This window comes from Ostrinia furnacalis, unplaced genomic scaffold (genome assembly GCF_004193835.3).
Source record: "Ostrinia furnacalis isolate ACB-3 unplaced genomic scaffold, ASM419383v2 OfSCF2841, whole genome shotgun sequence".
Lineage (NCBI taxonomy): Eukaryota > Metazoa > Arthropoda > Insecta > Lepidoptera > Crambidae > Ostrinia > Ostrinia furnacalis.
This window is the reverse complement of record NW_021133080.1, coordinates 341,488-351,961: the sequence shown is the minus strand read 5'-3', so window position 1 is coordinate 351,961 and position 10,474 is coordinate 341,488. Positions and strand designations below refer to the sequence as shown.

General features: G+C 42.4%; 1 protein-coding gene across 1 annotated transcript; it reads right to left on the bottom strand.

The window, feature by feature from the left end:
- Positions 1 to 1,171: 1,171 nt before the first annotated feature.
- On the bottom strand, positions 1,172 to 4,520 carry LOC114356635 (lactosylceramide 1,3-N-acetyl-beta-D-glucosaminyltransferase). The gene is made up of 2 exons (XM_028309892.1): positions 4,468 to 4,520; positions 1,172 to 3,856 (listed from the first exon to the last, which is right to left on the bottom strand). The coding sequence occupies exon 2, from the start codon at positions 3,442 to 3,444 to the stop codon at positions 2,935 to 2,937; it is 510 nt and encodes a 169-aa protein (XP_028165693.1). The 5' UTR covers positions 3,445 to 3,856; positions 4,468 to 4,520; the 3' UTR covers positions 1,172 to 2,934.
- Between the last annotated feature and the right edge of the window lie 5,954 nt (positions 4,521 to 10,474).

The following is a 10,474-nucleotide window of genomic DNA, read 5'->3' as shown; positions in this document are numbered from 1 at the left end:
AGCTTTTCTTTAAAGCGAGCTTTAAGCGTGACAAACAAGCATGGCCTCGTGGTTAGTTTTTTTTTAATCCTATATTTTTCCGGGACTCAAAATACTTCATCAAAATCGGTTCAGTGGTTCAGGCGTGAAAGCGTAACAGACAGACAGAGTCACTTTCGCATTGATATTAGATTGATATGCATAACATCAACTCTACACCGAAATAAAATTACCCCCAAATTAATGTGTAGGCGGCGATTATCTGAAACATTACACCTACGCTGATAAGTTCAAAGGCCCCATTAGTAAGGAAAAATCCATCTTTATCGGGGATTTAACATTTAGTAGTTGCTAAGCAGTGTGGGAATAGATTCTTTGTTAACCCCACCAAAATAAACAATTTGATAAAAGTTTTTCTGTCTGATACTCCTACAACTAAGTATACCGACCTACGCTTTTTCTATTTCCAGCTTAGTTATGTACTTGCATGGTATACTACGGAGTTGGAACAGAACAGGAGTGAATCTGTTTCAAATCGATGGGTGCCTGGAACAAAGCCGCAATCGTCAAAACACAATTTTACAGGAGAAGAGATTTAGTGTCAATTTTGAATAATTCTAAACTACGAGGCGTATCAAAACGGTTTGTATATCAAACGATGCGTTATTTTTTCTGGAGTAACATTGAATGTGCATAAGGATATAGTGCTTAGAATATACTTTAAAAAAGGTAGAAATACATATTGCCGCTTCATACATTGAAAGTCGGTTCCGTAAGAGTCCATTGTGGTTTTATTCCGGTAAAAAGTGTGCATTTAATCAAACAGCAATAGTGTATTGCAGCCTCGGGCGCTGATCTGAAGGATACAGTAATAGCCGTTTGCTTGTAGAAGATTTAAATAAAAGTTTTAACATTGTATATGGCACGATTATTCCGGTCAACAAATTTTAAATGGTGAATGGGAATAACGATTCAATATCCATAGTGCTTTTGGTAAATCAGGCAGTTTCAAAGATAAAATTCTGAAAAAAATTCAATAGGTGTATAGGGACCCGCAGTTTACTAAAATCACTTAATCGGAAAACTGCTGCTATGGATATTGCGGCTTTGTTCCNGGGGGGGGCGTGCGGGGGAGGTGGGAGGGGGGGTGTGTGTTATCGTTGGTCTCTCGTCGCAATGAGTGTAGTCGCTGTTGTTTGTATACATAATATATTTCAGTAATACAATATTTACAACCGTCTGGCACAACTTAATAATAAATTACGTTTTCAACAGATTCACAATTCCGAGGTTGCTCCGTCGCTCAGCGCGCGGGCCCCGCCCTCGCAGACCGACATTTCTCCGAGATGCACGCTTTGAACGCGCACGAATACGCGTATGTGGATTTTTAAAATACCCAAAATTAGCTTACGACTAACTTAAACGCATCGAAATAAAGCCCATGTTGAGATACAAAAATATTGCAAATAAAATAATATATCGGAGTATAAATTCGGTTACAAAAATATAGCAAATAAAATTTATTCATTACGCATTTTAAATTCTGGTTGTAAATGAAATAATACGTCGACTGTACTTGATGAGATGAAACAACTTTCATATTATCATATTTGAATAATTTTAAAGACGGCATTGTTTCATGTACAACCTTACTTACAGTATACAATATTGTAACTTATTTCCAAGCTGAGTTACAGGTGTCGAGCGCTCAAAACTAGCAATAATACGCTAAACAATACTCAAAAACTCAGTGTCACTTAATTCAAATTAAATTCAATACACATTACAAAGTCATACATAAATAGGTACATGTAAAAAAATGTATCAACAAAATGCTTCACAGAATCAAACGTAGCTCTGATAATAATATCTTCCCTAAACAATGGACGTAACGTTTCATATAAACATACATACAAAAACTTTCATTCCGAGAATCGGCATAAAAAATAAAAACATTTAGCTGGCTGATACTTAGCTGTCAAAAGTAAACAATATTACAAAATAATGTAACATAAAATATTATGAGTATTCAATGTCGCCGGCCGTTCCCGAATAACTACCTGCCTGCGGTCATAAAAACTACAAAATAACAGGAAAATATAGACTACAACTATTGTCATGAATGATCGAGTAATCAGAAAAGTTTTACACATCTTCCACATTTTTTCAATTTGAGTCATGTGTCAAATGAGCTGCTCCAGTCAAAATAAACGGTCATCAGTGTTCATCTGAATCAAACAAGTTATCACTACTTCCATAGAAGCCAAAAGTTAAAACATCTCTTAAAACAACTTAATTAACCTCTAGGTATTCTATCACAGCTGCCGCGGTTCGCAGGAGAGAACAAAAGTAAATCCCAAATTTAAGATCGACAAAAATAAAATGAAGCTAAAACAATTAGCAAAAATACTTCACATTTGAATATTTTTCAAAAACATATTATAGTATCACTTAAGTGCTTGTCCATCAAAAAACCTTTAAATAATAGCATGCCCAAAATTTGAAATCACTCGAACCGTGTACACTTATAAAATATGAATTATGTAAAATAAGAGTCCTAGTTGCCTGCTAACTTATTAATCTCGGAACTTGATCGCCGGGAACGGCCGCTCCTGCCAGTCAGGCGAGGCGCGCGCGAGCGAGAGGCGAGCGCGCGGGCCGACTCGTTCTCCCGAAGTCGATTCAATCGAAGTCCAAGAAAAAATCGCAGTCGCAGTTTAAAAGCCTACTCGTGTAGGAAAGAATCCCGCGTCGCGCAAACGAAACCGGTCGAATGCGATTTCATTCGAAAGTGATCGAATCGAAATCGACGAGAACGTTCGAGGCACACGAAAAGGCCGCCGGCCCCCGCGCGCTCGCGGCGGTCAGTATGGCACGCGTCGGGCGTCACGCGTGGCGCGGGCGTCGGGTATGGCACGCGGCGGGCGTCACGCGTCAGTGGGCGCGCGGCGGGCGCTAGCTGGCGCACTTGGTCTTGCCGTCGAGCAGCTTGCGCCACAGGTCGAACTGCTCGTGGTAGCGCACCATGTGGATGGCCACGCCGCGCTGCACGGCGCACGGGTGCGGCGCCACCTTCTTGTTGTAGAACTCGGCGGCCGCGCGGCGCCGCACGCCCAGCCGCTGCGCCAGCAGCCCCGTCACGAACACGTCCTCCAGCCGCAGGTACGGCGTGCCCGGCGCCGCGCCCAGCAGCGGCCGCACCGCGTCCGCCGTCAGCAGGTACGCCGGCCCGGTCGCGAAGTCCGGGAACACCTTGCCCGGGAACTGCAGCGGCGGCACGTAGTACTTGGAGCGCGTGGTGCGCTTGGGCAGCGAGCGCCGCACCACCTTGCCCCAGATGGTCATCGTCTCGTTGGCGCGCGCCGCCGCGAACTCCAGCAGGCGCGGCACGTTGATGAACATGTCGTCGTCCGTCTTGAGCAGGCGCGGCGCGCGCGGGCAGTACGAGTCCATCCACTCGAGCATCGACAGCGTCTTCAGCGTCAGGTTCGAGTACGAGTCGACGGAGCGGCCGACGATCACGTCGCCGTACAGCGCGTCCTCGGCGGCGATGGCGGACCGCAGCGCGGCGGGCGGCGCCCCGAGCACGAACCCGAGCGCCACGTCGGAGCGCTGCGCGAAGTGCCCCCACGTGAGGCGGATGGCGTCGCGCGCGGCGCGGTGGGCGGGCGCCGACGTCACCAGCAGCACGAGCCGCAGCCGCGCGCCCAGCGCCGGGCACAGCTCGGGGTGCGGCGTCTCGTGCCCCGCCACGTACAGCTCGCGCGTCAGCACCGGCCGCGCCCCGCCCGCCGCCCCCGCCGCAGGCCCCGCCGCCGCCGCCGCCGCCGCCGTGTGGGGCGGCGCCTCGGGCGCTTTGGACGACGACGCCGTCGGCCTGGAACACCAACGTTCCGGCGTCAAAAAGACAATGCCGGAAATTAGCGTCTTTTTTTTTCGCGCGGCCATCGACCAAACCATGTTTTTTAGATACAAAATAGTGTAATAAACCAAACTTACTGTGACATGTATACCTCTAAACTCAGTCTGAACTGAGTTACGAGCATTAGAAGTTTGATGATTTACATACTAGATTTGCTTTTTGCGCGCAAGTTTTGTAAGAAATTGTAACAAAATAGTGACATTGTATGTGTGTCCAGACTTCAGTGTGGAATAGAATCAGCGCAATAAAAAAATAGCGCAATATTTTGTTGCAATTTCTTACAAAACTTGCGCGCAAAAAGCAAATCTAGTCTAGTATGTAAAATCATCAAACTTCTAACGCTCGTAACTCAGTTCAGACTGAGTTTAGAGGTATACATGACATAGTAAGTTTGATTTATTACACTATTTTGTAATCAAAATACAAAGTTTGGTCGATGGCCGCGCGAAAAAAAAAGACGCTACCTTCCATATAAATCTGACATTACCATTTGCACAATCGCTCCGTCCACTGACGATCACAATACAATATTCGACATCATCAGTCTCGCGGGACGAGCTACGTACCGTCGCGTGGTGCTGCTGACGGGCGCGGTGGTCTTGTTGACGGCGACGGAGGCGACGGCGGCGGCGGCGGGCAACGGCGCGGGGCGCGGGGAGGGCGCGGGCGGCGGCAGGCGCGCCAGCAGCAGCAGCAGCAGCNGGGAGGGCGCGGGCGGCGGCAGGCGCGCCAGCAGCAGCAGCAGCAGCGCGGCGAGCGCCAGCGCGGCGGCGGCGTGCGAGCGCCGCAGCGCGCCCATCGCGCCGCCTCACCGGCTCACCGGCCCGGCCCGCTGCAGACCTGCAATGCCGCACCGAGGGACGTGAGCGTTACCCCTTATGTTCGGCCAAACCGACGCGTGAACCCTGCGTGCGCGACAGCGATCAGTGCCTCTACCATGAGTTTACCTACCGAGCATCTCGCTATCGAGGGCGTAAAAAAATGTATGACAAATTGTACAGCGCCTCTAGCGGTTAGTAGCTGAACCACAGCAAAACTAAAAACACAACCATGAGTTCATCTCAAATCGTTAGGTAAAAAACCTATCTAAATGAATACGATAGCGACTCAGATGTCATATCATATGACATCTGATATGATGACATATGACTCATATAGTATTAGTAGCGATGATGAGTTCACATCGACGCGTCCTGTCGATGGTTGCGGTGATCTATGCAGAGGCAGTGATCGCTATCGCCATCGCCGAGTCGAGCTGCACGCGTTGGTTTAGTCGAAGCGTTAGAACCGATCGACATCCGTTCTGGGTGGAAGGACACAGGCCCGAGATTATACAATATTCTTCATAATAAAAAGAGGTTGACTTCGTTCCCCAAAAGAAAAACTTCAAGTTCGTGTAATTACCTCTATTTAATCAATTAAATAGAATGATACTAATAATTACCGACACGCCTACAAGCACCACTTCATTAATGGAATGAATATCATTGTAAAGGATACATTTTAAAATTATTAATTAATTAAACAATAAATTGATCGTAATGGACCGACAAGTCATAATTACTATTTTAGTTAGTACATATCAATTAATAGCAATTTATTGGGAAACTATCAGCTTTTTAGTTTTCTATTGAAACCTTGACATGTTGTTGCTGAGTTCTTAGCCCAATTTCAAAAAACGTTTGCCCTTACAATACTATGTAACAGGATGTAAGAATATCTTAAGAGCGTTTACGCCGTTTGGCGCTAAAACAGTNTGCTATGGATATTGCGGCTTTGTTCCAGGCACCCATCGAAATGTATTATCTATGGACTTACTTTCCCCGACTCCTGAATCACGTAGTTAGTATTGTGTTAAGGGTTTAAATATTTTTTTAAATGCTTTGCAAGAGACCAAATTCCAAGACCTCATAAATAAGTACAGAGAACTTTGCACTGAATCCCAAGTCGAACCTTAACTTCGAACTCCTCATAAGTTCTTCTGATTAAATTCGTTGCGGGTCCAATTACACATTAGGTTTCCCCGGGACAAACTTGACCTTCACTGGTTGGCGGTCAAGCTGTAGATTCTGGCTACACAGGAGTTGTAGCGGTGGGAACGAGAGATGGGAATAGTCCCGTAAAGTGCAGACAAAAACGTGAATTTTATATTCCACCAAAATACAGTATTCCTTCCTACATTTCCAATTTCATTCAATCTGTTTTACCGACCGTAGTCTAAGCAAATATTCTTGCATTATCGCAGCATCGGTCCATTTGAAATATTCATACGGTAACTAGAAGGCATTAATGTTCAATGCGCTTTATCATACGTTTGAGGGTTTTGCTCTTTTTCTTCCCATTATTAGAGGGTTTTGTATTCTATAAGCTTTTCAAGGAGGTTCCTTTGAAAGGCTTTGTTAAATGTGGAAAAAGGGTTCTGTTTTTGAAGCAATGGCATACTTATTTGCTGAACATTCATGATCATTAATATTATATTATGTACTTATGTCATCATCGTCATCGCTTCAGCCAAAAGACGTCAACTGCTGAACATAGGCCTCCCCCAATGATTTATAGATTGGCTGCTTGGTAGAGGCCTGCATCCAGCAATAAATAAATAAATAAATCCAGCGCTTTTCTGCAACCTTCAAAGGAATTTGTCCACCTTGTGGGTGGACATCTCACGAATTCACGATGCGCCTGCCAGTACTGGGACTTCGATAATTTCCGAGCTATGTAAGTAAGTTTTAAGTTTAAGAGGGTAGGTTAGTATTTGGATAATTGGCCACTTATCCAAATACATTGACTTCTTAATATGGAGACAAAGGATCTTAAATATTTTTAGGATATCCAGTTCACGGTTTTTTATTGTAATCATTAGTGTATATTGCGATAACTTAAAGCTTCACATTCTTAGTCAACTACCTTGAAAAATACAATCATCGTCTATTTAACCGTACATTAAAACCGCATATGTTGACTAAAGCCAGTGAAGCACAATAAATCAAGTAGAAATTTTAAAGCAGTCAATGCGAAATCATGTCCCACAGACTGAATAAAATCTAATAAAATCCGTCTGTGGAGACATGCGGTGGAATCGTACGTAATGAAATGAATGACGCGCTTCGAGTGGAAGGTAGGGAGAGTTGGTTAAGGAATTGTTGGATTTTAACTGAGATTGTTTTAGATATGACTCATTAAATTTTGCGACCTGGAAGTCCAGGTTAGCAAGGGCTAATTATTAAACACTGTTGCTCATGTAAAGGTAGTTTTAGATGATATTTTGGAACAAAAATATTCATAGTTCGTGACACTCAAAGTAGCCAAAAAGTTGCTACGCGTCTTTGTTACAATTGGATTAAGGTCGTGTTGTCAGCTTTTTGGGTTCTTTAGGTGTCATGAACTGTTTGACTGACTGTACTGTCCCCCGTTTCTTTCTTCAATACGACATCCATTTTTGGGCGCACCAGCTGCAGCACCGCCAAAACAGTTACGAGTCGAAGTGGTCGCTATTGACCAAATCGGTCGGATTAATCATACTTATCATAGTTATTAGGACAGGAATATAAATATCAGAGTATTTTTGATTAAAATAGTGATACTTACATGGTTTCCGATATGTAGGTGTGTCACAATGAATCCCGATGAGATGCGAACCCGCAACCGCTCTTCCAGGACCCCTCACCAGGCGGTCCAGTCCAGTAACCTGTTTAAAAAAAATCCTTTTTAATAACAAAGTCTCAAAACAAACCTGCACCTGCATTATCCGCAAATTGCAGACTTAATAAGAACATGGAGTGACGTTATTTCGCTTTATCTTTCGCAAAACGAGGCGAAGACGGCAAAGACAGTACTTAGGGTAATTGCTCGCCGCAACGCAGAACAATCAGACGTGTCGCAAAGAATCAAAATCAGGGACGGAGTCAGGGCATACTTTGTTTTTAGTTCGTTCGTTCGTTTCAGCCGAAAGACGTCCACTGCTGGACAAAGGCCTCCCCCAAGGTTTTCCACAAAGACCGGTCCTGCGCTGCCCGCATCCAGGCACCTCCCGCGACCTTCACCTGTCGGAGTGGGAGGCCTGCCCACACTACGTCTTCCGGCTCGTGGTCGCCACTCGATGACTTTTCTGCCCCAGCGGCCATCAGCTCTACGAGCTGTGTATTTTTAGTTCATCACAAACTAAAAATAAAGTACAGTAGAATCTCGATTATCCAGATATCCGATTATCTGGACTTCATGGCTCTAGTTACCGATTTAGGGCCCCAATCATCGATCCATCAACACAGCACGGCGCCGCCACCGTAACACGGTATCGGACGTCGTCTTGATTTGATTCACATGATCTAAGGCCCAGTTTTTTGATTCATAGTTATAACTAATTGTTAAATTTTGCTACTAATGGTTAAATATTAACAAAATGGAAACTAATAGTTAAAAAATTTACTAAAAGTCAAGCTAACCATTGTTCGAAAAAATTTTTTTCTGATAATTAACCACTTGTCATTTGACATCTGTTAAATTTGACTATTGGTTATTTTAACTACGAATAAAAAAACTGGACCTTAACGATGTATGCAAACCAGTTTTCTTAAAAAAAAAAGTGAATTATTGTTTGATTTTCCTTTGAAATCGATAGACCTATAGGCTCTTTTAAGAACAATAAAATTGACGATGAAAGTTCCAATTTAATTAGCCCAGAGTTCCAATTTAATTTAAAGTTATTTTTGTTTTTATTTCGAAAGTTGCCCCAAGTCCGTCCCTGTTTTACAGACTGCTACATGTCACGTTTTCTATTACACACTAGCAAATTTAACTTCGCAATTATGCCGAGTTTTATTATGGGGTTAGACCATAATGGCACATTTGACTGCAAGGGATTTGAGATGTGTAAGTAACCTCATTCGAAGAAATTAAAGCCGACAGTGGCTTGCAAGTGTCTTGGAAAAAGTTGCGGCGAAAATGTATGAAATGTATGGAGTATGAAAAATGGAAGATTGTGGGTGTTTCTTATTGTTTTAATGGAGTCGAATAAGTCAGACTAATTACCTATGTACTTCCAGAAATCTTTTAACTGGTTTTTGTTTACGGTTATTAGGAGCCTTTTATCTAATATCTATTAACTGCTTTATGATGGCTTTCAATAAGTACTTATTACATGTTATCTACTTTTATGTAGCCGAACGGTAAAGGTATCTGACTGGCCGACTCGCGATCCGAGGAACACAGGTTCGAACCCTGTCGCCGCTTGAGTATTTATGGTGAACCTATTGGTAATAAGCAATATTTCTATTTTACTTTAGAGAGGTTAACGTGGCCGTTAGTAATTTGTGCAACACAGATAATTATTAAAAAATAAAACTGAAAAAGGTAAGTTTGATGAAAACAGGTCGTCAGGTAGCTTTCTTAAAGGTCATGATCGCCAGCCATTATATTTGATTGTGTATGCAAACATGAGCACAGTTTATAAATACATTCAAGCGTCTTATCTACACATAAGTGACTCCCAAACATCCAAGTTAACTGCATTATAATGAAGTTTATTTTATTGTCTTGGTTTTCACATGACACTCATAAAAATGTCGTTTAGATGTGTGGCATTAAGATTACTGGATAAGCTCAATGTCAAATTGTAGTAAATTATGGTCATTTGTGTAGAATCGGCGCTTGAACATGTTAGAAAAATTACCTATTAAAATTACCTGCGATTTCTATGACCCTTCCATTATTTTTACTCAGGCAGATATAGTGATGATGATAATCCACAGTATTTTTATCATCTTTCAACATTATAATTTATTGTTTGTCCATTCTCCATAAAAAAATGTTTTTAATACAAAAATAATTATTTTGTTCTAGTCTGGGAAAAAAAATATTTCCTAGGATTTTAACAAGATTTTAAAAATACTGTACCTCTAGTAGGAAAAACTTTCGAGTTCGTTTCGTTGCGTATTCAAAGTGTCATCGAAAAATTTTGTATGAAAAATTAAACAGCGCCCCCTAGGGCGGCTATAATATAGGGGGCGCTGTTTAATTTTTCATATGTATTCGCAAAGATTGAGAAATTCTTTTTCTCACTAAATCAAAATATTTTTTCACGCCATCTATCGCTTAGTAAAGACACTACGCAGTAATAACAACAGAATCCCTAGACAGCGTCATCTAGCGGTAAGGTACTGCACTAGGATAGCTAACATTGCCATCTAGTGTCGAATAGCTGAACCAACTTCACAGTGAATAAGATTCCTAGCATCAAAACTTAAATAAAAGCTAGTGAAAAAGTTTCGTACACAACTACTAGATGTCACTATTTGGCAAAAAGTACTACCTCTCTTATCCGACTGCAGAAAAATGTATTCTTAATTGGAAATACAATGTAAGTAAGTAAACAATTTTTATTGTGAACTTTTACTGTAAAAGATTAACTAAACAGTTACTTTCAAACGAATTGTTAAGTTTTTCCAGCTTAATTATTACTACGCTTCGACCTTCCCAGAGCAAATCGGTCGGGTATTTTGACACAATCAATCATAAAGATAAAAAAGCTTTCATGGTAATGGACTACTGCATATTATCTCGAGTGGCAGATAGCAC